Here is a 24191-nt window from a genome sequence, read left to right on the forward strand (position 1 = left end):
AGCCAGCCAGAAGACAACTAAACCAGTGTTTCCCAAACTTGGGTTTCCAGTTGTTTTTCAACTACAACTCCCATGATCCTTTGCTAGCAAGACAAGTGGTCAGGGATGATGGGAATTGTAGTCCAAGAGCAGCTGGAGACCCAAATTTGGTAAACACTTAACTAAATCAAAGAAAGGGGATACTGAGTGGGGTTTTGTGGTGTGTGTGTGTGTTTCTCCTTCCAAGTGGTTACTTTTGGTGTGCCCAACCCTACATTTTTTGAACTGGGATCAAGCTACAGCGCTCCAAGCTCTGTTTCGGAAAGAGGGTAATATCACCAAAAAAGGTAAGCTTTCTGCTTAGATTTCACTATTCTGGTGCCGTCCAGATGTTCTGGACTCCAACTCCCATGAGTCCCAGCCCGCGTGGACCATAATCAGGAATAATGGAAGCTGTAGCTCACAACTTCTGGTCGGCCCCATCCAAAATCTGCTCCAGGACAGCTAAGAACAAACGATTTTGTGGGGTGCGTGAATTGAAGACTGGCCTGGGTCACAGACTGTGTAGCAAAGACTGGGCACAAATCATCACGAAGAGCTGAAAATCCTTTTGAGAGGGGGGCTTCTTCCCAAGGACTAAACTGTCAAAGTGGGCCTGCCAATTAATGCTGCCTTCCCAATGGGAACCTGCAGCAGCAGTTAGTAAAACTGTATTTGTTTACATTTTAGAGAATTGGGGGGGCGGGAATGGAAGGACCTAAAGCAGGCACCCACAAATTTGCCCCTCCAGATGTTTTGGGACTACAACTCCCATGATCCCTAGCTAACAGGACCAGTGGTAAGGGATGATGGGAATTGTAGTCCCAAAACATCTGGAGGGCTGAGTTTGGGGATGCCTGACCTAGAGGGACCCACAAAACCTTTGGGCATCACATTAGGGGATGCACAGGAGCTGTGTGTTTTTTTTTAAAAAAGGAGTTATTTCATTTTTTAAAATCACAAATGGAGGGAAGGCAGGCGGGGGTGGGGACACAGGTCGGCCACGCTGTACTACAGTAACACAGCCACTAGCAGTTTGGACTGCATTCAGGATCTTAGAACCACAGGATTTTAGAGCTGGAAGGGACCACAGCGGTCATCTAGTCCAACCCCTGCAGCGATCTTTTTACCCAAAAGCGAGGCTCGAACCCACAACCCTGAGATCAAGAGTCTCCTGCTCTACCAACTGAGCTCTTGGGGAGTTTGCAGGGGTCAGCAAACTTTTTCAGCAGGGGGCCGGTCCACTGTCCCTCACACCTTGTGAGGGGCCGTACTATATTTTTTTTTGGGGGGGAAATGAATAAATTCCTATGTCCTACAAATAACCCAGAGATGCATTTTAAATAAACGCACACATTCTACTCATGTAAAAACACCAGGCAGGCCCCACAATAACCCAGAGATGCAAATAACCCAGAGGGACCTACATTGGTCCCCAGTACATTTCCGAGCACAATTCAAAGTGTTGGTGTTGACCTTTAAAGCCCTAAACGACCTCGGTCCAGTATACCTGAAGGAGCGTCTCCACCCCCATCATTCTGCCCGGACACTGAGGTCCAGCACCGAGGGCCTTCTGGCGGTTCCCTCCCTGCGAGAAGCCAAGTTACAGGGAACCAGGCAGAGGGCCTTCTCGGTAGTGGCGCCCTCCCTGTGGAACGCCCTCCCACCAGACGTCAAAGAGAAAAATAACTACCAAACTTTTAGAAGACATCTGAAGGCAGCCCTGTTTAGGGAAGCTTTTAATGTTTGATGCATTAGTGTATTTTAATATTTTGTTGGAAGCTGCCCAGAGTGGCCGGGGAAGCCCAGCCAGATGGGTGGGGTATAAATAAATTATTATTATTATTATTATTATTATTATTATTATTATTATTATTATTAATAATAAAAGGACACATTCTACTCATGTAAAAACATGCTGATTCCCAGACCATCTGTGGTCCGGATTTAGAAGGCGATTGGGCTGGATCCGGCCCCCAAGCCTTAGTTTGCTTACCCATTGTTCAGATGAAGCAGGAGTCTGTTAAAAATGATGACATGGGAGTCTACTTATTATGAGTAGTTTATCTTGGGACTGAGAGGGACGGACAGAGAACGGAATTCCACCCAGAGCCCTAAGCTCAGAGCAACCCCAGGCTCTCGCAGAGGACCTCAGAGGACCAGGCGCCCGCAGATTAAAGCAGATGTCACTCTCAAGACTCCCCTGCAGGGAAAGCCAAACACCTTGCCTATGTTTTGGGAATTAACCCCTGTTCCTGTCAAGCGCACCCCAGGGGTGGGGGAGAATGTCAAAGACTCCCCAGATGATCCGCCTCCTTTTAGAAATCAGTCAAGCCATTGTTGCTATTGTGAAAGAGCAGCTCATTCAGAGGCAGGGATGAAGGCCCTGTCATTAAAGCCCCTCCCCGAAGGCCATTCACACCCCCAGAGACCATCCGCTGAGCTGGGAATACCCTAGAGGGTGGCAGCATGTGTGGCAACAGCTGTGATCCGGGATTAAGGAGCCGCAGCGGAAAAAATGAACTAGAGAGCGCAGGGAGGCAGGGAAGGAAGAAGACGACCGTCTGGATGCACCATTGTGATCGGATGTGCTTTCTGTTGAGTCCACGGGGCAATCACAAATACCGCAAGGCTACATGCTTCGTCTGACTTACGAGATACACACACACACACAGAGATAAGAGTAAGCACCAAAAGCAGCAAAGATAATTTGCTGATTCCGCTTAAATTCTCCTAGAGGAAAGGAACAAAGGAACTTACCTGTGCTGCTCGGGTGACTGGCTGAGAGATCGCCATTTGAATCCGGAGCCCTGAGGAAGAGATGGCAAGAGGTAAACAAAGACCGCAATTAGTCAAGGCATGCCTCAAAGTGCGTTCACACACACACACAAAGACAAAAACACCCAAGGATTGAATAAGGTAGAGGGCTGGACCAGGAGAACTATTTCACAGTTTCGAAGCCATGGAAAAGCCACAGAGGAACAGGTGCTGAATGACATCTGTTTGCACATGATCACGATTTTATTATTTTTACTCTGCCCGTCTGACTGGGTTGTCCCAGTCACTCTGGGCAGCTTCCAGCATATAAATAAGAAACATAATAAAACATCAATCATTAAAAACTCCCCTAGTTGCCAGATCTAGTCACCACCCCTTTCTATGGCTCTGAAGCACACTACATAACCTTGTACAGTGGTACCTCGGGTTAAGTATTTAATTCGTTCCGGAGGACCGTTCTTAACCTGAAACTGTTCTTAACCTGAAGCACCACTTTAGCTAATGGGGCCTCCTGCTGCTGCGCAATTTCTGTTCTCATGCTGAAGCAAAGTTCTTAACCTGAAGCACTATTTCTGGGTTAGCGGAGTCTGTAACCTGAAGTGTATGTAACCTGAAGCGTATGTAACCCGAGGTACCACTGTAAAAAGGAATCTGCCCACTCCAGGTGGTGTTGGACTACAACTCCCATCAGCCCCGATCATTAGCTACGCTGGCTGGGACGGATGGGAGTTGGTGTCCATCAAAAGATGAGCCTATTGCTAGAGCTTTAGCATAAACCAGATTATTTAAGGGGGCTTTTCTTAGAACAGCCCTGGTTCAAATGTTTTAGATACTTGGCCCGGGACTGCAACTGCAAGGAGAGGGTCTTAACACCCACCACCAAATCTGACGCCAAGCATACAAGCTCCAAGTCACGTCCTGAACATTGCAGGCTTTTAAAGCCAAATGGCTCAATGCCATTGGGGGGGGGGACGAGAAGTCCTTGAGAGAGAGAAAGCCTGTTTTATTCAAAAAGCCCCATTTTTTGGAAAAATGAAATCAATTGTCCGGCCCATCCCAAACAGTCCCTCTCATTGTTGGGTGTTTGAGCAGAGCGGCCCACCCAGTGCATGCTGGGAGCTGGGGAGAGGGCCAAAGAAGCACATCTATTTGCATAAATAGATCCCACTCCCCACCCAGAGGTGGGCGGCAGATCCACATTCCGGTTCCCATTGAGCACTCGGAACGTAAGACTTCTTGGCAAAGCCGCCCGGCAGCAGTTGGACGGAGCGACAATGCGCCGTCTCTTGTGAAGTTTTCCAAGTTGCGCGAGCATGCAAACATATGCGTCTTTGGGGCGTTTTTTCCCCCAGCTGAACTCCACATCGTTGCCGGGAGAGGCCAAGAGGCAGAGGCAGCAGGTTTCTATTAAAGAGCCACACATGCAATGGGGATCGTGCTTGAAAGTTAACATCTGCTCTTGCATGGGATGCAAACATTTCCACACGCCAGCCAGAGCCTGCCTGTAAGCAGAAAATGTGTCTCTCTCTAAGCCGCTGTTTTACACCAGCCTAAAATGACCTCAGAGGGATGCGGGTGTGGGTGGTGCTGTGGGTTAAACCACAGAGCCTAGGACTTGCCGATCAGAAGGTCGGCGGTTCAAATCCCCGCGACGGGGTGAGCTCCCGTTGCTCGGTCCCTGCTCCTGCCAACCTAGCCGTTCGAAAGCACATCAAAGTGCAAGTAGATAAATAGGTACTGCTCCAGCGGGAAGGTAAACGGCGTTTCCATGCGCTGCTCTGGTTCGCCAGAAGCGGCTCGGTCATGCTGGCCACATGACCCGGAAGCTGTACGCCAGCTCCCTCGGCCAATAAAGCGAGATGAGCGCTGCAACCCCAGAGTCGGCCACGACTGGACCTAATGGTCAGGGGTCCCTTTAAAATGACCTCAAGGCTTAGATCACGGCCTTTTGGCTCACAGATCCTCGTAATAGTTTTGCAAGTCTATCCAGTGTGAGCTCCTTGGAGCTGCATTGGGTTTTTGGGAAGAGCGTGCCACTGTTTCGCAGCAGAGATGAGGATTTAGCTCTCTGTTCCGGAAAAGGTCTAGACCCAGTTATTGGGCCAGAAAAAGCTGCTTCGAGTTTGGATACAATACAAGTGACTCGCCCATTAATGAAGCGGGATAACTGAAGGACCCAAATCAAAGGAGGCAGAGGGCCAGAAGTGGACACTTAGCCTAAGTCAGGGGTCTGTAAACTTTTTCTGTACACTGTCCCTCAGACTTTGTGGGGGGCCGGACTACGTTTTGAAAGAAATAAAAAGATTGAATTCCTATGCCCCACAACAACCCAGAGATGCATTTAAAATAAAAGGACACATTCTACTCATGTAAAAACACGCTGATTCCCAGACTGTCCGCGGGCCGGATTTAGACGGCAATTGGGCCGGATCCAGCCCCCGGGCCTTAGTTTGCCTACCCATGGCTTAAGTCAACCACTGAGTTAGGTACACCTAAACCCATTTATTCTGATGGGCATCAACAGGCCTAACTGCGGTGCTGGATTGAGGCCTGTAGTTGCAGAAAATAACTCCCCAAGGTATTCTTGAATCCACTTGCAGAAGCAGATTGCCAGGGCAGGAGAAATCCCAGTTGCCTGGTGGTCTAAGGAACCTACACACCCAAAGCTACACACTCCTGGGATCGTTTTAGATAAGGGGTGGGGATCTTAAGGCTGAGGGGGTGGGGGCCAACTAGAATTCTCTATCTGGCCCTCCAGATTTTTTCCAGTGAGGGGGGTCTTAAAAATACGTTTTTGGGTGCGAGGAATTCAAATCTTATTATTTTTGTGACTGCACAACATTTAGCTTGGTCAGTCTATGCTTACAACATACCCTCCAACATTTATCCAATGAAAATAGGGACACCCTAGTCAACAACAGCAGCAGCAACAACAACAACAATAAATTAATAATAAAAATAAAAATACCACCACACCCATCTAACAGGGTTGCCCCAGCCACTCTGGGCGGCTTCCAACATATATAAAAAAGTAATAAAAAATTAAAAGTTAAAAAACTTCCCTATACAAGGTTGCCTTCAGATGTCTTCTAATGGTTGTAGTTACTAATCTCCTTGTCTTGGGGGTCACATAACTCCATTATCCTCCCAACATTTCTCTGATGAAAATAGGGACTAAGGAAAAGCGGGACATTTTGGGATCAAATCAGAAACTGGGACGGCTTTATTAAATCTGGGACTGTCCCCGGAAAATAGGGGCACTTGGGAGGGTCTGTTATAACTGCAATCATTTTTAAAGATTTCTGTGCAATTTTATGCATGTTTCACTTACAAAGCAAAACCAAGCGATATTAATTTACCCAAAGTCCCTTTCGAATTCCCTGGTCGCGTTACAACTTTTAAGCGGCCCTCATTTCTGGAAAGTTGAAAAATTCAACATGCCCTATTGCGCAGGCACCTCCGGTTTTGTACGGCTGCAGCGTCCCGTACAAAGGGTCAGAGTCATATTCATTGCTCCATCTACTCTGGCCTCAGGCCTCACCCATCACTGGCATGCAACGCCCCCCCTCAGAATTAATGTGGCCCCTCTGGGTGAAAAAGAGCCGCTCCTTCTGTTTTTAGAGCTCTGCTCCAGACTGATCCAGAAAAGTCAACTGGATCCAGTTTCAGTCTTCTGAATGCTTCCTCTCTTTGCACAGCCTTTCGAGTTAACTGCTCCCACGCTTTGCGGGGGGAGTCCAGCTCACTCGAGTCCCACTGAAAACCACGTGGTTTGGTTTCTGGGTGTGGGCCGGCGCCACGTACCGCTAGCTGAGCAGAGAACAAGCCAATTTTGCTGCTCGGCAACTGGAGCCAACTGACCAGATACCGTATTTTTCGCTCTATAAGACGCACTTCCCCCTCCTAAAAAGTAAGGGGGAATGTGTGTGTGTCTTATGGAGCGAATGCAGGCGGGAGGCTCTGCTCAGCGCTCCCTTTAAAGAGCCGCTCTTCGGCCAGGAGAGGCTGTGTGCGGCTATCCCCTAAGCCAGGACAGCCAGTGGGATCGCTGCACTGCGATCTCGCTGGCTGTTCTGGCTTCTGGGATTCAGAATATTCTTTTCTCGTTTTCCTCTTCCAAAAACTAGGTGCGTCTTATGGTCTGGTGCGTCTTATACAGCGGAAAATACGGCAGTTGTGGCAAAGGGGAGAAAGGAAAAACCTGGGAGAAAGAAAACTGCCTGGTTCCCTGTAACCTCACTTTTCGCAGCGAGGGAACCGCCAGAAGGCCCTCAGCGCTGGACCTCAGTGTCCGGGCAGAACAATGGGGGTGGAGACGCTCCTTCAGGTACAGTGGTGCCCCGCAAGACGAACGCCTCGCAAGACGAAAAACCCGCTAGAAGAAAGGGTTTTCCGTTTTGGAGGCGCTTCGCAAAACGAATTTCCCTATGGGCTTCCTTCGCAAGACGAAAGCCCATAGGGAAATCTCCGGGACAGCGGGGAAGCGCAGCGTCTTCCCCACTGTCCTCGGACCGCCTCCGAAGGCTGGCGGTGGGGCGGAAAGCCCTTCTCCCCGCGCCAGCCTTCGGAAGGCTGTCCTGAAGACTTGCGGTGGGAGGAGGGTTTTCCTTCCCACCGCCAACATTCAGAATGCTGTTCTGAATGTTGGCAGTGGGAAGGAAAAACCCTCCTCCCACTGCAAGCCCCGGGAACAGAGGAGAAGCGCTGCGCCCCTTCCCCTCTGTTCCCGTACCTGTCCTGAAGGCTTGCGGTGGGGAGAAAAGCCCTTCTCCGCACCGCCAGCCTGGCAAGCGGTTTCCATAGGAACACATTAATTGATTTTCAATGCATTCCTATGGGAAACCGTGCTTCGCAAGACGAAAAACTCGCAAGAAGAAAAAACTTGCGGAACGAATTAATTTCGTCTTGCGAGGCACCACTGTATACTGGACCGAGGCTGTTTAGGGCTTTAAAAAGAATAAGCAAACTGAAGAAGAAGAAGAAGAAGAAGAAGAAGAAGAGGAAGAGGAAGACAGCAGCACCGACAGAAGCTGCTCCAAATGGCAACCAGCTGAGAGAAAGAGGATGCAGGAAAATCCCAATTATTCCCTTTCAAGCCTGCCTCCAACGCGGCAAGCCATCCCTCTACTCTGGTCCCCGGGAGCCCAAAGATGCAAAAAACGAAATAAGCCGTCTTGGACCTGCAGAGACTGCTGTCTCCACCAGTAATTAAACACAGACCCCGATGTGAACATGTGCTTCCAATATCCAGCTGGAGGCGGCACAAAAAAAAGAAGACACATCTTTTGGGTTGAAGAGGGTGCGAGCTGGCAGAGTCGGAGCTGGGTGCAAGGAGGAATCACCCTTTAGATATGGGGCGGGGTGTGGGGAGGTTGAAGGCTCCCTCTCCCTGCCACCAGGCTCCCTCAATTGGTGGCACAACGCGAGGCACAACAGTCCAAACGCATGCAAATAATTCCACGCAGCCGTTTTGAAAGTGAAATGAGCTTCTCCTACACATTATCTTTGTGCTCTGGCTCCTCCCCATCAATGGGGCGGACGGCTCCATAAACAAACAGGCCTTTTCATCTCCTGGCCGAGAGAGCGGCGGTTTCCTGCTGTGAGGCGCAGGGTGTTTTTAATTCTTATTTTTGCCTTTTCCAGGGTCACAGTTTTACAGAGATCAGAGGCGGCAGACAGATCAGAGGCTGCGCAAGAGAAGGGCAAACAAGGAGAAAAGAGATGGGGCAGTCTGAAGGGGGGACCCAGATGGCACCCCACCCCTGCTGGGACACCCCGGGGGAGAGGCACAGGAATCAGGGGACTTCACTCTGGGAAAGGGCTATAGGTCAGCAGTAGCAGAATTGGGGCTCTCAATTTTCAGCCCCAATTTGGCGCACATGCTCCCCAGTAGAGCTGGGCGATATATTGATACAGTAGTACAGTGGTACCTGGGGTTACATACGCTTCAGGTTACAGACTCTGCTAACCCAGAAATAGTACCTCGGCTTAAGAACTTTGCTTCAGGATGAGAACAGAAATCGTGTGGCAGCGGGAGGCCCCATTAGCTAAAGTGGTGCTTCAGGTTAAGAACAGTTTCAGGTTAAGAACGGACCTCCGGAACAAATTAAGTACGTAACCAGAGGTACCACTGTGCCTTGGTTCTCAAACTTAATCCGTCCCAGAAGTCAGTTCCAAAACCAAGGCATTCCAAAACCAAGGAGCGCTTTCCCACAGAAAGTACTGCAAAACGGATTAATCCGTTCCAGACTTTTAAAAACAACCCCTAAAACAGGAATTTAACATGATTTTTACTATCTAACGAGACCACTGGTCCATAAAATGAAAACGGTAAACAGTGTACTTCAGTCACACAATCAATCAACCAGTAGCTGAACTGTCACAAGAACAAAACAAGAAAGAGCCACGAAAACAAAAGCACAAAATAAATAGCAAAAACAGAGAGAACGCAGCGTAACACTCAAAACTGAAGTGTGGCACTCACATTGGAAGCGTAACACTCAAAACGGAGCACGTTCGGCTTCCAATAAAAGTCCGCAAACCAGAACACTTACTTCTGGGTTTGCAGTGTTTGGTTTCCAAGTTGTTTGAGTACCAAGGCGTTTGAGGAACAAGGTATCACTGTATATTGGAGAATCACAGACTTGTCGAGTTGGAAGGGGCCACGGGGGTCAACTAATCAAAACCCGGCAATGCAGGAATCTTTTGCCCAGTCTGGATCTAGACACATCCAAGAAGCGTTCCAGTTAAACGCATTGCAAACTTCGAGAAATCAGGTTGGCAAGAAGGGATCTCCACAGCGCCATCTGGTGTCGCATTGTTAGAATGCATAAACAATACATAAAGGTAAAGGGACCCCTGACCATTAGGTCCAGTCGTGGCTGACTCTGGGGTTGCGGCGCTCATCTCACTTTATTGGCCAAGGGAGCCGGCACACAGCTTCCGGGTCATGTGGCCAGCATGACTAAGCTGCTTCTGGTGAACCAGAGCAGCACACAGAAATGCCGTTTACCTTCCCGCCGGAGCGGTACCTATTTATCTACTTGCACTTTGACGTGCTTTCGAACTGCTAGGTTGGCAGGAGCAGGGACCGAGCAACGGGAGCTCGCCCTGTTGCGGGGATTTGAACCGCCGACCTTCTGATCGGCAAGTCCTAGGCCCTGTGGTTTAACCCACAGCGCCACCCGCCATAGCTTTAACTATACGGACCTCTGTTGGCAAGGTGATGTCTCTGCTTTTTAAGATGCTGTCTAGGTTTGTCATCACCTTTCTCCCAAGAAGCAGGCGTCTTCTAATTTCGTGGCTGCTGTCACCATCTGCAGTGATCACGGAGCCCCAGAAAGTAAAATCTCTCACTGCCTCAATTTCTTCCCCTTCTATTTGCCAGGAGGTGATGGAACCAGTGGCCATGATCTTCGTTTTTTTGATGTTGAGCTTCAAACCATATTTTGCGCTCTCCTCTTTCACCCTCATTAAAAGGTTCATTAAAAGGTTCATTAAAATACAGTTATACCTCGGGTTAAAGTCGCTTTGGGTTAAATCTTTTCAGGTTGCATCCCACAGTGACCCGGAAGTAAAGGAACGGGTTGCTTTCGGGTTTCGCCGCATGCGCAGATGCTCAGAATGACATCACGCGCATGCGCATTGAATCGTGATCCACGCACCCGTGGGTTGCGTTCTGCTCATGATGTGAACGGGGCTCCAGAACGAATCCCGTTCGCATCCAGAGGTACCACTGTAATATATTATTATTATTATTATTATTATTATTATTATTATTATTATTATTATTATTATTAATGAGATATCTCCAGGAATGGCTGCTATGAAGTTTCCTCCTCCTAATCAGGAGGCGTGTTGAGAACTGTAAAAATGCATGAGGTGCACTCCTTTTGAGGACAGATAATAAGAATCTAGCACCCTTGAATCTGGCAGTTTGGGGTGCAATTGTGAAGCACATCTCTCCCATTTTAATTTTGAAGGAAGCAGAGTTCAGCTATCGGACATCTGAATGACGCAGAGGTACGTGGAATGCCGCAAAATGCGAATAATTCTTCACCTGCGGATTCACCCCAGAGGTAGAACCATCAACAAGCCAGGTGGGTTTTAATAGAGCATCCGTAGAGCTTGATACAGAAATTGCACAAAATGGAGAAAAAAAGGAAAGTACACAAATTTCTGCTTTGGGGATTCATTACTGTTGGGGTTTCTTAAAGCTTTTTTTCAGGAACAATTGAAAAAACGTCCACAGTTCTGCTCCCAACCTCAGAACAGTTTCTGAAGCTAGCAAGGAAGTCTTGTTTTGAAACAACTTCGCAAATTAGCCGCCACCACACAAGTCCCTGACACAATTGTTCTGCTTCTTTACACTTATGTCATTCCTGTTCTGAAAAACAGTGATGTCAAGGTGTTGGGGGGGGGGTTGCACTGACGTCATTCCCCCGCAGCAGTTGGGCCCCCGCTCCGTCTCCCGCCCCCCTATTAAAAGCAACAAATTGTATAACTCGTTTAACGGAACTTATTTCTAGACAGTTTCTCTGGCGCTCAAGCCCATTTGTACAATAGCTCGCAGCATTCAAAGTTCCTTTCAGCAGCTGTTATCTCTGCGTGCAGTAACAGGCTGCCATAGCCACAGGATACTATTATGGGATGTGCAGAGCTGCACAGGAAATGAGTCCTTATTTCCCCCAACTGTTGCCGCAACCAACACAAACTTCGGCTCAGAGGCGTAGCGCTTGGAGGCCAAATTGCCTCTGCAGCGCTATATTTACGCTACAGCTTAGAGCAGGGGTCGGCAAGGCGTACCGGGCAGGGGTTGGATCACTCCTGCGGAGATCCTCCGAGGGCCGGACAGGCACAGTGCGACACTGGAAATTGTGTCTGTGCATGTCCATGGCGCCAGAAATCGCTTCTGCGCACACCCAGATGCATGAAAATCGCGCCTGCAAAGAAGTGATTTCCGGCACCGCGGACATGCACATAAATGATTTCTTGCGCCACGGACATGCCCGGAAGAGATTTCTGGCGTCTGAGCACACACAGAAGTGATTTCCGGCATCTGGGCATGTGCAGAAGCAATTTTTGGTGCTGCAGACATGAACAGAAGCGATTTCCAGCATCTGGGCATGTGCAGAAGCGATTTCCGGCATCTGGGCATGCGCAGAAGCGATTTCCGGTGCCGCAGACATGCGCAGAAGCGATTTCTGGAGTCTCTGCGCCGCACTGCGCCGGTTTAGTGCAGTGTGTGGAGACTCACTGAGCAGGCGGCTCAATTAAATGGCCTCTGTGGGCCGCTAGTGGCCCATGGGCCACAGGTTGGAGACCCCTGGCTTATAGGCTAGCCCCGCACCATGCATTGAAAGCACATTTACACGACTTTAACAGTTGTGGCTCCCTGCTTGCAAAAAAAAATCCTGGGAATTATAGTTCATCACAGAGCTACAATTCCCAACGCCCTTAAACTACAGTTCTCAGGGATCTGACAAATGAACTTGGAAAAAGCCAGATTTGGAGAGATAGAGTTTTGTTTGGCTTGGAGATGGGGGGCTGGATAGACCCCCCTATGTAGGGATGTTTTGACTTTTCAAGTCTGGCAATGGACCGTGAGGAGTTTGGGGTTGTGGGGGTCCTCAACTCTGGAGGGACCTTGAAACATGCTTTTAAATACCACATGGAGTTCAGTGTGGACTATGGAAAAGGGGCTGATCTGTCGAGAAGGGACAAAAATACTGTCTAGTTGGAGTTTCCACGAGTGAAAGGACCAGGAGACAAAGTAAAGTACAGGTATAAATATGAAGAAGATCTGCGGAAGGGACATGGAAGAGACTTAAGGGCCTCGGACATAAGATTACCAGGTTAATGAACTAGATGGATGGGATAGAAAGGACTGACAAAACCCGGGACCAGGAGGAAGAGACGTTGGATGAAGATTGGAAGAAAGTTTTTAAATTTTTTTTTTATTTAGGATTGTTTTGTAAAATTAATGAGTATTAGAAAAATGTTGGAACGAAATTATTTGGCTTTAGCAGAAATGTTAAAAAGAACTATGCAAGAATATGTTATGGTTATGAGAAATTGGTATAAATAAGATTTAAGTTTTAAGTTTTAGGGTTTTTTATAGTAGGATAAGGTTAAAATAGATTAAGGTAATTTAATGACAGTATATTATGAAAAATGGGAAGGATTTGCTGTGATAATTAATAACTAGAATACAAAAAAGGGAGGTGTGAGGAGGTCGATGAAATAAGGCAATGATAGTTAAGGATTTGGGAATACTGGATTTGTTTTTAAATTTTTGTGGTTTATTTTTGTTTTTTGATGTGTTATGTGTTTTGTTTTTGTTTTTTATCGATTTGTATTGTTTGATTGCTGTTTGTTTTTCCCTTGTTTTTTTTCTTTTTTGTCTTTGTTTTTTCTGTAATTTTAAAATGCTTAATAAACATTATTTAAAAAAAATAAAAAATAAACTACAGTTCTCAGGATTCTTTGGACAGTTAAAGTGGTCCAATTGTTCATCGCAGTGGGCCTTCTCAGTAGTGGCACCCTACAGCCTCCCATCAGATGTCAAGGAGATAAATAACTACACGGCAGTTTTTAATGTCTGATGCCTTATTATGCTTTTATATGTGCTGGAAACCCTGCCAGATTGGCAGGATAGATATTATTATTACTACTACTACTACTACTACTACTACTACTACTACTACAGTGGATGCTTGGGTTGCGAATGTCATCCGTGCGGGATGCAGGTTCGCAACCTGCAGCGTCCACAACCTGCAGCAGCGCGTCTGCGCACGTTGTGATTCGGTGCTTCTGCGCATGCGCAAAGCGCGATTTAGCACTTCTGCACATGCGCGACCGCCGAAACCCATAAGTAACCCGTTCCAGTACTTCTGGGTTTCGGCAGTCCACAACCTGAAAAAACGCAACCTGAAGCGTCTGTAACCCAAAGTATGACTGTATTATTCTTATGTTTTATCGCTTTATTATTAATATTCCGCTGGGAGCCGACCAGAGTGGCTGGGGAAACTCAGCCAGATGGGCAGGGTATTAATAATAATAATAATAATAATAATAATAATAATAATCTGGAAACTAAGTCTTATGAGGAACGCTTGAAGGAGCTGGGTATGTTTAGCTTGGAAAAGAGGAAACTGATAGGATATATGATAGCCATCTTCAGATATCTTAACAGTTGTCACGAGGAAGAGGAAACATGCTTGTTTTCTCCTGCTCTGCAGGGTAGGACTCGAACCAATGGCTTCAAGTTTCTGAAAAGGAGATTCTGACTAAATATTTAGAAAAACTTTCTAACAATAAGAGCTGTTCAGCAGTGGAGCAGACTCCCATAAGAGGCTGTTGACTCTCCTTCCTCAGAGGTTTTTAAGCAGAGGTTCGATGGCCACCTGTCATGGATTATTTAGCTGAGATTCCTGCATTTTGGGGGTTCTTAAACAGCTAGCCTTTTCTTTTTAAAGAATTTCCAGTAAAAGACACATCACAATAACTTTCCTTAGAGGGGTTGTTGGCAAAGGGGGTTCCCAGGTGGTCTATAAGATGCTTTTCATGTTGAACTTGAGTATGGATATCCATGCAGGCACACATGCGCCAGAATATCAATGGAAACATCCCCCGGGTATCACACAAAGTGAGAAATTAGTAATAGTTGGAATTTATGCACCAAATGATAGTCGGAATTTTATAAAACATTGGAAGAAAGAATGTTTGAATTCATGGACCAGAAAGTAATTCTACTTGGAGATACTAATGGAGGTAGTCTCCCTAGAAATGGATAGGACAATAAGGAAAAACGAAAATAAGGAAGGGAGACTATAATTTGATTGACATGTGGAGGTTTAAACACCCACTGGACAGAGAAGTCACTTTTTTCTCAGAGCCACAATCAGTCTGCCGGAAGAATCGACTTGATATGGACATCCAGTGATTTATCATTGAGGATGAAGAAAACAGATACGGCCTAGGTCACTTTCAGACCACAATCCTGTGTTAGTGGAACTGAGCGAAGAAGGGAAAACTCCAGAGAGGAGGTGGTTAAATGAAGGAATTTTGGACAACAAACACCTCACAAATAGTGGGAAAAACTTAAAGGGACTTTTAAAATTTAATTTAAATCCGGGAACGGACCTGAATGTGGTATGGGACACAAGTTAAAGCAGCAATGCAAGGGTTTTTTTTTTTATACAACATGCTCTTCAGGTGACTTTTAACCTTTTAAAAAACACACAGGAGCACTGAGCAAAGCCTGAGAAGGGCCTTGTGCCTGTGAACTTTAAAGAGGAAAAGGAAACAGGCAAGCGTCCCTTTTTGCAACTGATGTGGTACATGCATACTTTGTGCTTTAGTAATTCAGCCCTGAAGGAGCCACGCCAAAGCCGGGTCTGGGATCCGGTAATGAGGGCATCAAAGGTTTTACAGGGGGAGGGGAGAAGGCTTGGAGGAAACTTTGCAAAAAAGGAAGCTTTGCCATCATAAGACCCAAAACTCTTATACTTTATTTAAAAATGGCACCTGTTGAACTAATATGTTGAAATTGGCACCGCTGATCAACCCGATGGGGTCTGCGGATGCAGGAAAGTTTCAAACCGATCCAATAAGAATTGGCAGAGGTCCAGCAATATAAAGGAGGTCTGAAATGGAGGCTTCCACCTCCCATTTTAAAAATAGCCAGATCATTTATTTATTTCCCATTTTGGTGAAACCTAGTTTGACTCTTGGGGACGCGGGTGGCGCTGTGGGTAAAAGCCTCAGCGCCTAGGGCTTGCCGATCGAAAGGTCGGCGGTTCGAATCCCCGCGGCGGGGTGCGCTCCCGTCGCTCGGTCCCAGCGCCTGCCAACCTAGCAGTTCGAAAGCACCCCCGGGTGCAAGTAGATAAATAGGTACCGCTTACCAGCGGGAAGGTAAACGGCGTTCCGTGTGCTGCGCTGGCTCGCCAGATGCAGCTTTGTCACGCTGGCCACGTGACCCGGAAGTGTCTCCGGACAGCGCTGGCCCCCGGCCTCTTGAGTGAGATGGGCGCACAAACCCCAGAGTCTGTCAAGACTGGCCCGCTCGGGCAGGGGTACCTTTACCTTTACCTTTAGTTTGACTCTTATTCAGGCCTCTCAAGGAAAGCAACTGGATGAAATTTTGAGCAGCGGTTCAAAACTTAAGGTTTTCCTGCTCTCTTAAAGTATATGGCAGTACGTATAGTGGTACCTCGGTTTACGAACTTAATCCGTTCCGGAAGTCCGTTCTTAAACCAAAACCGTTCTTGAACTGAGGTGCGCTTTCCCTAATGAGGCCTCCCGCCACCAGTGCCCTTCCACCATTTAGATTCCGTTCTTGGACCAAGGTAAACTTCTCAAACCAAGACACTATCTCCGGTTTTGCGGAGTGTGTATACCAAATCGTTCTTAAACTGGACTGTTCTTAAACTGAGGTACCACTGTACTGGAAAAATAAGTACCGTACATAGCTCTGGGTTTGAAGTGAAGATTTTGCCAGGACCACCATGTTTGCGGAGAGAGCACGTGCAGCGCCTATTCCTTCCGTTATGAAATATGCCAGTGTGGCGCAGTGATTAAATAGGGGCTTGCCAATCTTTTGGGGCCTGAGATCACCTTTGGAAACCTACTCCAGTCTCATTACCAGTGTTATAAACTCAGATATATAAGCTTGGCGCCAAATGGCTCCTTTAACCAGGGTTAAAGTTGCCAAAATGGAATGTCGTTGCCATTTTGGGGCAAGACGGCTCTAAAATCTTATTTTCCAAATGATGGACTGAATGTGATGGATTGTCAGTTAAAGATCTGGCTGGTTCAGGCAAGAACCTTGAGCTAGGTTAAATAACTCTGAGAACTTAAAGAAGGAAAGTCACTTGATCCAGGGATGGTCAACATAGATATTGGCCTATTCCAACCTCTTTTTCTGAAGGGTGAAACAGACCATTCATAAAGTAAGAATATTCCTCATAACTGTGAGCAGGGCCGAGGGGTGGGGTAAGAGAACCTACAACATTTAATAATATTAATATTAATAATAATAATTTATTATTTATACCCCGCCCATCTGGCTGAGTTTCCCCAGCCACTCTGGGCAGCTCCCAATCAAATGTTAAAAACAGTACAGCATTAAATATTAAAAACTTCCCTGAACAGGGCTGCCTTCAGATGTCTTTTAAAGATAGGATAGCTGCTTATTTCCTTCACATCTGAAGGGAGGGCGTTCCACAGGGCGGGTGCCACTACCGAGAAGGCCCTCTGTCTGGTTCCCTGTAGCCTCACTTCTCGCAATGAGGGAACCGCCAGAAGGCCCTTGGTGCTGGATCTCAGTGTCCGGGCTGACATGATGGGGGTGGAGATTTAACTATAAATGTTGTTCACTGCTCCTGCTCAGGCTGCACAGAAAAAGCATTTCGGCTCCTGAAATTCATTCTGATTGTACAGATAAAATAGAACTGATGGAATTCTGCAAGATATGGTATTAGCGTGGGGAAATGTCATGATCCACTGATCCCCAGATGGTGGAGATATCAGGCACCACCCTGGTGCCCCGATATCTTTACTTGCTCTCAAGTGGCCAATAGATAAAGGTAAAGGGGCCCCTGACCATTAGGTTCAGTCGTGGCCGACTCTGGGGTTGCGGCGCTCATCTCGCTTTATTGGCCAAGGGAGCCGGCGTACAGCTTCCGGGTCATGTGGCCAGCATGACTAAGCTGCTTCTGGCGAACCAGAGAAGCACACGGAAACGCCGTTTACCTTCCCACTGGAGCGGTACCTATTTATCTACTTGCACTTTGACGTGCTTTTGAACTGCTAGGTTAGCAGGAGCAGGGACCGAGCAACGGGAGCTCACCCTGTCGCAGGGATCTGAACCGCCCACCTACTGATCGGCAAGTCCTAGGCTCTGTGGTTTAACCCACAGCACCACCCACGTCCCTTTTGCCAGCCTATATAGAAAGTCTTAAACCAAATTGGACCAGTGATCTGACTCAGTAGAACCCCCATGTTCCAGATTCCTGGCTAGATGCAGAGGGGCTTTCCAGCTACCTTTGGTTACCAAGGCTTGCTTGAAACCCCACTGGCCAAAATGGGGCTGGCGATAGCCCAACGGCTTCTTTCCGTGTTCAGAATAAAGGTAAAGGTAAAGGGACCCCTGACCATTAGGTCCAGTCGTGGACGACTCTGGAGTTGCGGCACTCACCTCGCTTTACTGGCCGAGCGTACAGCTTCCAGGTCATGTGGCCAGCATGACAAAGCTGCTTCTGGCAAACCAGAGCAGCGCACAGAAACGCTGTTTACCTTCCCGCTGGAGTAGTACCTATTTATCTGCTGGCTGATAGCCAGGTGCAAAATGTGCCTGGTTCCTGGTTAATTTCGAACACTGCCTCCTGTATACCCTATTCTCCTTCTGAACCCTATCAGCCTCACACTTGATACCCGAAAAACACACGTCGCCACACGGTGACTGCAACCCCCATTTCATACACACCATCACAAACGCCCCACTCAGAATAGCCTGCAAATCCCCGCTGCAACCCTAATCGCCTACCCCACCTGGCAATCTTGCACACATAGACCCTTAATAGAACCTGCTATTTTAATAACTCTCCTTCTCAAAAACCAGAAGAATTCATTAAATAAATAAAAACACCCTGCCTTTTAAGACTGGCTACGGTTCTCTCCTGTTGGCACAAGCTCAACAAAAGCAAGAAATTAAAAGCGAAGTCGGGTGCTTAAACAGACCTGCCCTGTGATCAGTAATGACTCTGCTCCATGATCACAAATGGCACTCGCTTCCAACATTGCTTTTGCTTGGCCATTCAGTTTCCAAATGCACATGGGGAAGACAGACTCTCCTGGGACAGGGACACACACACAAACACAAAATACCCTACCTTTTCCTGGTCTTGTATTGCCCTATTAGAGCCTTATTGTACTGCTAATGTTCTTTTGATCAGTGAACCATTCTAATGATGCATCTCAAAAATGTCAAGTACTCATATTTTATCTGGAGAACTTGACCAAACTAATGTCCCAGGAATTTAGGCTACTAATATTGTTGGCAATTGTTCCCTTTCTTCCCTAAGCTGGTGATCCAAGTGGTTATCTAGCTTAACAACTGGAATAACTTTTGTGCTTTTCAGAAAAAAATGATTATTATTTGTGTGTACGATGAGGGTAGGAGGATAAGTTAAATACGCTGGACACAAGAAGCATTTGAAGTTCTCCACATTTTCCTTCACTCGGACCACCAACCCCTCCTTGTCAGAGCAAAGAAAAGGTCGTAGGAGACCTGGACATATTTTGTAGATAGGCTACATCAGTTTTGGCAAACCTCTGGCCTGGGCATTTGCCAGTTGCCAACTTTTCTTACACTGAAAAAGCACTGAATCTGCAAATTGACCTGGTCAACAAGCTAAGCTGCTCAGCAGCTTGGGGGGGGGGGAGTCTGGTGTTAAGCCACTTTTAACTGCAATCCCACCAGACAGAGTTTACCACAGGAGCCTGACGACTTGCCTGAAGCAACATATGTGGTTGAAAACCATATTGCATGCGACTGCGGAGCTCGTGGCACTAGTACCAGATGTACTGGCTTTGCATTTTGCCAACGGGACCGGCTTCAGTTCAGATTTAGTTGCTGCTGCAAAGTTCAGGAGCTGCTTCGAGAATGAAGCAGGAAAGCTATGAGAAAAGGCGCTAGCAACTTTGCAGTTTGCCGGCTGATTTAATTGCTTTCTGGAAGATCAAGCAGGAGCGACAAATATTCCAGGTGTGTGTGTGTGTGGGGGGGGGGGTGAAATGAAGAGTTTTAAAATAACAGCCTTCCTCCAGGTAGGGCAGCCTACGGTCACATTTTCTCCACGCATTTAAAGCACTTTTACACCACCGTTAGAACCATGAATCTAAGAAATCCTGGGAACTGTAGTTTGAGACGGGTGCTGGGAATTGTGGCTCTGCAAGGGCTAAGCTACTGTAGACAGGATTCTTTGGGGGAGCCATGACCGTAAAAAGTGGTATACAGTGGTACCTCAGGTTACAGGTACAGAAATCGTGCTCCAGCGGCGCGGCAGCAGCAGGAGGCCCCATAAGCTAAAGTGGTGCTTCAGGTTAAGAACAGTTTCAGGTTAAGAACGGACCTCTGGAACGATTTAAGTACTTAACCTGAGGTACCACTGTAAATGTTTTGAATGTATGTGACCTCTGCAGCTTTCTCTAACCAGTTTTATTTTCACAACAACCTTGTGAGTTAAGTTGGACAGACAGATGTTGACCGACTCAAGATCACCGATTGAGTTGTGTGGCAGAATGGAGATGTGAAATTGGATCTCTTCCAACCCTCTAACCCAACCTCCAGAGGTTGTTGGATTGCAACTGCAATAATCCTTGCCCCTAGGATATGCTGCCAGGGGCTGGTGAGCATTGTAGTCCAGGGGTCAGCAAACTTTTTCAACAGTCCACTGTCCCTCAGACCCTGTGGGGGGCCGGACTATATTTTTTTTGGGGGGGGGACACAAATTCCTGTGCCCCACAAATAACCCAGAGATGCATTTTAAATAAAACAACACATTCTACTCTTGTAAAAACACACTGATTCCCAGACCGTCTGTGGGTTGGATTTACAAGGCGATTGGGCCAGATCTGGCCCCTGGGCCTTAGTTTGCCTACCCATGTTGTAGTCTAAACACATCTGGAGAGCAGCACATTGGGGAAGACTGATCTAAGGCATATTCACATGGGGTAGAAATGGAGTACAAAAGAAAGTTAGAGCAGATGTAGCCACACAGACTACGGAAGCAGATGACAGTCATTGAAATGCAGGAAAACAAGGGATAAGTCCATATACAGATGAGAGAGAAGGAAGTCCTTCCTATAGGAGGAGAATCAGGGTGTCTTTACTCTGTGGTTGGAAAAAGAGCGTAACCAAATGCTATTATTTTTATTTATTTACTAAATTTGCATGCCACTCTTCATCCATGGATCTCAGAGCGCCTCACAAATCATCACACTTCTCATTAGCTAATGGATAACCCCCGAATGAGATACTGTTCAAGTAATTACCCCAAGATGCTGGGATCAAGTAACCGGTGATCAGCAGGGTTCGATCTGCCTGTGAATAGATAGTGGGCACCTCAAGCTTATATGGCTCTTTGGCCAGAGATTTCTGATCACATTTAATTTCCCAAAACTGCTAAGCCTTGCACACTCTACACAGACCACAGTTCACCTGCAACTTAGAAGTCATAGTTGCATCAATTCTCCCTCTCTCAAGTTGCTGTAGCTTTCCAAGGAACCCAATCATGTACCTCTAGCAGCAGGAAATGGAACGAGGACCACAAAGTTTGAAAGGGAGAAATTGCCGAATGAATACTGCATCATTTCCTCACCCTATTGCCACTTCTCAATAGGTTCCCTTCAGATAAGGAAACATCCCGTGCAAGCTTTGGAAGTGCCCAAACACCACAACTGTCTAACCCAGATGTCCATGTTCCACGTTAAACACACAAATAAAAATACCAGTGAGCTCAATAATATTGTCTTCTAGGTACAGTGGTGCCTCGCAAGACGAAAATAATCCGTTCTGTGATTCTCTTCGTCTAGCGGTTTTTTCGTCTTGCGAAGCAAGCCCATTGACGGATTAGCGCTATTAGCGGCTTTTAGCGGCTTATCTGCTGATCGGATCAGCTGATAAGCGGCTTAGCGGCTTAGAAAAAGGGGGGGGAAGGGGAAAAACTAGCAGGAACTCGCAAGACATTGCCGTCTTGTGAAGCAAGCCCATATGAAATTCGTTTTGCGAAGCACCTCCAAAACGGAAAACTCTTTCGTCTAGCGAGTTTTCAGTCTTGCGATGCATTCGTCTTGCGGGGCACCACTGTATTAAATATGAGGTGCATTTTTGCATGGAGTCTCTTGGGAACATTTGTGGGACAGAAAGTAGGTGCCATTTTTAAAGGCGAATGGACATCCCAGCCAGGAGTGGCTCTAAGTTGCATCCCCACATGCCCCATGCAAAGAAGCGTTGTCTGGAACAAAAAAAGCAACACCCCATATACCAGGGATCGTGAATGTGGTGGTCTCCAAATGCAGCTGTACTCCCAAGTCCCATCATCCCCAACCAGCCAAGGATGATGGAAGGTGGAGTCCAATAAATATCTGAAGAACCCAGCGGGTCATAGGTTGACACACATGCAAACACATCAAAAGTAAAGGTAAACGGACCCCTGACCATTAGGTCCAGTCGTGACCAACTCTGGGGTTGCGGCGCTCATCTACTTTATTGGCCAAGGGAGCCGGCGTACAGCTTCCGGGTCATGTGGCCAGCATGACTAAGCCGCTTCTGGCGAACCAGAGCAGTGCATGGAAACGCCGTTTACCTTCCCGCCGGAGTCGTACCTATTTATCTACTTGCACTTTGACGTGCTTTTGAACTGCTAGGTTGGCAGGAGCAGGGACCGAGCAACGGGAGCTCACCCCGTCGCGGGGATTCGAACCGCCGACCTTCTGATCGGCAAGTCCTAGGCTCTGTGGTTTAACCCACAGCGCCACCCGCGTTCCATCAAAAGTACCCCTGGAAAAGGAGAGTCTCTTCTTTCTCTCTCTCCTGGTAAAAAGATTTTGGGAGGTCCAACGGCTGCATCACCAGCTTCAGATAGCAGCCACTAATTCCGTCTGCATAGCACCAAAAGCCACAAGTTGTGTTTGCATTTTACTTGTACAGTGGTACCTCGGGTTACATATGCTTCAGGTTACAGACTCCGCTAACGCAGAAATAGTGCTTCAGGTTAAGAACTTTGCTTCAGGATAAGAACAGAAATCATGCTCCGGCAGCGCAGCAGCAGCGGGAGGCCCCATTAGCTAAAGTGGTGCTTCAGGTTAAGAACAGTTTCAGGTTAAGAACGGACCTCCGGAACGAATTAAGTACTCAACCCGAGGTACCACTGTACTCACAACCACCTTGCTAGGCAAGAAACGCTGTCCATTTATATAGGACAGGCATTAAAAACCACCTGAACTAAATAACTACAGTAGTCCACAAGAGTGAGAAAAACAAACAAACAAACTATCCTTTTTGGGCAACAATGCGCAGAGCCCTGAAGGGAGTTCGACTGTCCCCACAAATGGCAACTTAGGAGAAGATGATTCCTGCAATTGCAGGGGGGCTGGGATGGATGACCCTCGGGGTCCCTTTCCAACTCTAGGCTCCCAGGTGAGCCACGTGGGCAAGCAAAGCCGCGCCAGCAGTCTTCCTTTTGTCCCTTGCGTCGCCCAAGCAGAAGGAGGCGGCAAGGGGAAAATCCGTGTCAAGAGACCTCGTCTCTCCTTCCGCACCAGGGAGTCCCGACCCAGGAGCACCCCGATTCCCACTTCGCCCCCCATCGCGGACTGGAAGCGCGCCTCGCAGGTGCTCCGAGGATGCGGGGGAGGACTTAAGCAGGACTTTGATCTCGGGGGCGCGCATCCGAGATGGGGGGGGGGGGGAGGGCGAGGTGAAAGCATGGCTGGGAGGCTTTGGAAGGAAGGAAATGTCTCCAAGGAAAGCAGCCGGGAAGAGGCGCAGGAGGGGGGCGACGTCCCCGCGTGTTTTTCCATCTCCCGTGGAGTTGAAGAGGGAAATCCCGGGCGGGTGTCATTCATTCCTGCCCCGATCCTCGGGGGGAAAGTGATGGGTGGGGTGGGGTGGGAATCGGCAGAGGCGTATTATTAGGGTCCGGAATGGGACCCGCCCTAGGACTGGGGTCTGTTGGCTTAGGGCGGCGGGGAGCGCGTAACGTGAGAACGCGGCGCGTGTTCGCGAGACACGGGTCTCGGATCCAGCCCCGCGCTTCCGTCCGTGCAGAGAGGGGGGCTCTCACTCACCCTCCGGGCTCGGGGCAAGGTGCCCCCCGAGGCCGCCAGCGCCCTTTCCAGCTCCAGCTCCGACGCTCGGCCGCCGAGAACACCGGCGCCCGCCACACTCGACGCCGGCGCCGCCGCCTCTGAGTCGGGCTGCCCCGGCCGGAGCCTCCGGAGCCTCCGCAGGGTCATAGCCGGGGGGCCGGAAAGGAAAAGGGGGCGGCGGCGCTGCACGGAGCTATATGGGCTCTTGGAGGAGCGCCGGGGGCGGAGCGTCGCGGAGACCACGCCCTCCTCCCGGCCAGGCCACGCCCTCTCCTCGGCTTCTCTCGCCAGCTGTGTCTCTCCCCGCCTCTTTAGGGCCGGCGGAGCCACGCCCTTTCCAGTTAGGCCCCGCCCACTCGAGCCCATAGCCGGGAACGTCCCCGCCTTCTTTCCGGAGTAGAATGGGAAGGGACCCCCAAGTGGTCATCTAGACCAACCCCCTGCAATGCAAGAATCCTGCCGGGCTGGGCTCGAACCAGCAACCTTCTGGTGAACAGCCATTGCGCCAGGGACCCATT

General features: G+C 48.3%; 1 protein-coding gene and 1 long non-coding RNA gene across 2 annotated transcripts in view; one reads left to right on the forward strand and one right to left on the reverse strand.

The window, feature by feature from the left end:
• Positions 1-10926, forward strand: part of LOC309526688 — a 76424-nt gene extending 65498 nt beyond the window's left edge. Inside the window, exon 4 of the long non-coding RNA XR_014216839.1 lies at positions 10779-10926. This is a non-coding gene — a long non-coding RNA (uncharacterized lncRNA). The remainder of the gene's footprint in view (positions 1-10778) is intronic.
• The window catches only part of TAMALIN (trafficking regulator and scaffold protein tamalin), a 40957-nt gene extending 17119 nt beyond the window's left edge, over positions 1-23838 (reverse strand). Inside the window, exons 1-2 of the mRNA XM_082212752.1 lie at positions 23653-23838; positions 2779-2828 (exon numbers count right to left, since the gene is read on the reverse strand). Of these exons, the coding sequence (XP_082068878.1) occupies positions 2779-2828; positions 23653-23820 (218 nt within the window). The 5' untranslated portion in view covers positions 23821-23838. The remainder of the gene's footprint in view (positions 1-2778; positions 2829-23652) is intronic.
• Between the last annotated feature and the right edge of the window lie 353 nt (positions 23839-24191).

Source organism: Podarcis vaucheri (genome assembly GCF_965113315.1).
Source record: "Podarcis vaucheri genome assembly, chromosome: 2".
In the NCBI taxonomy this organism is placed as follows: domain Eukaryota; kingdom Metazoa; phylum Chordata; class Lepidosauria; order Squamata; family Lacertidae; genus Podarcis; species Podarcis vaucheri.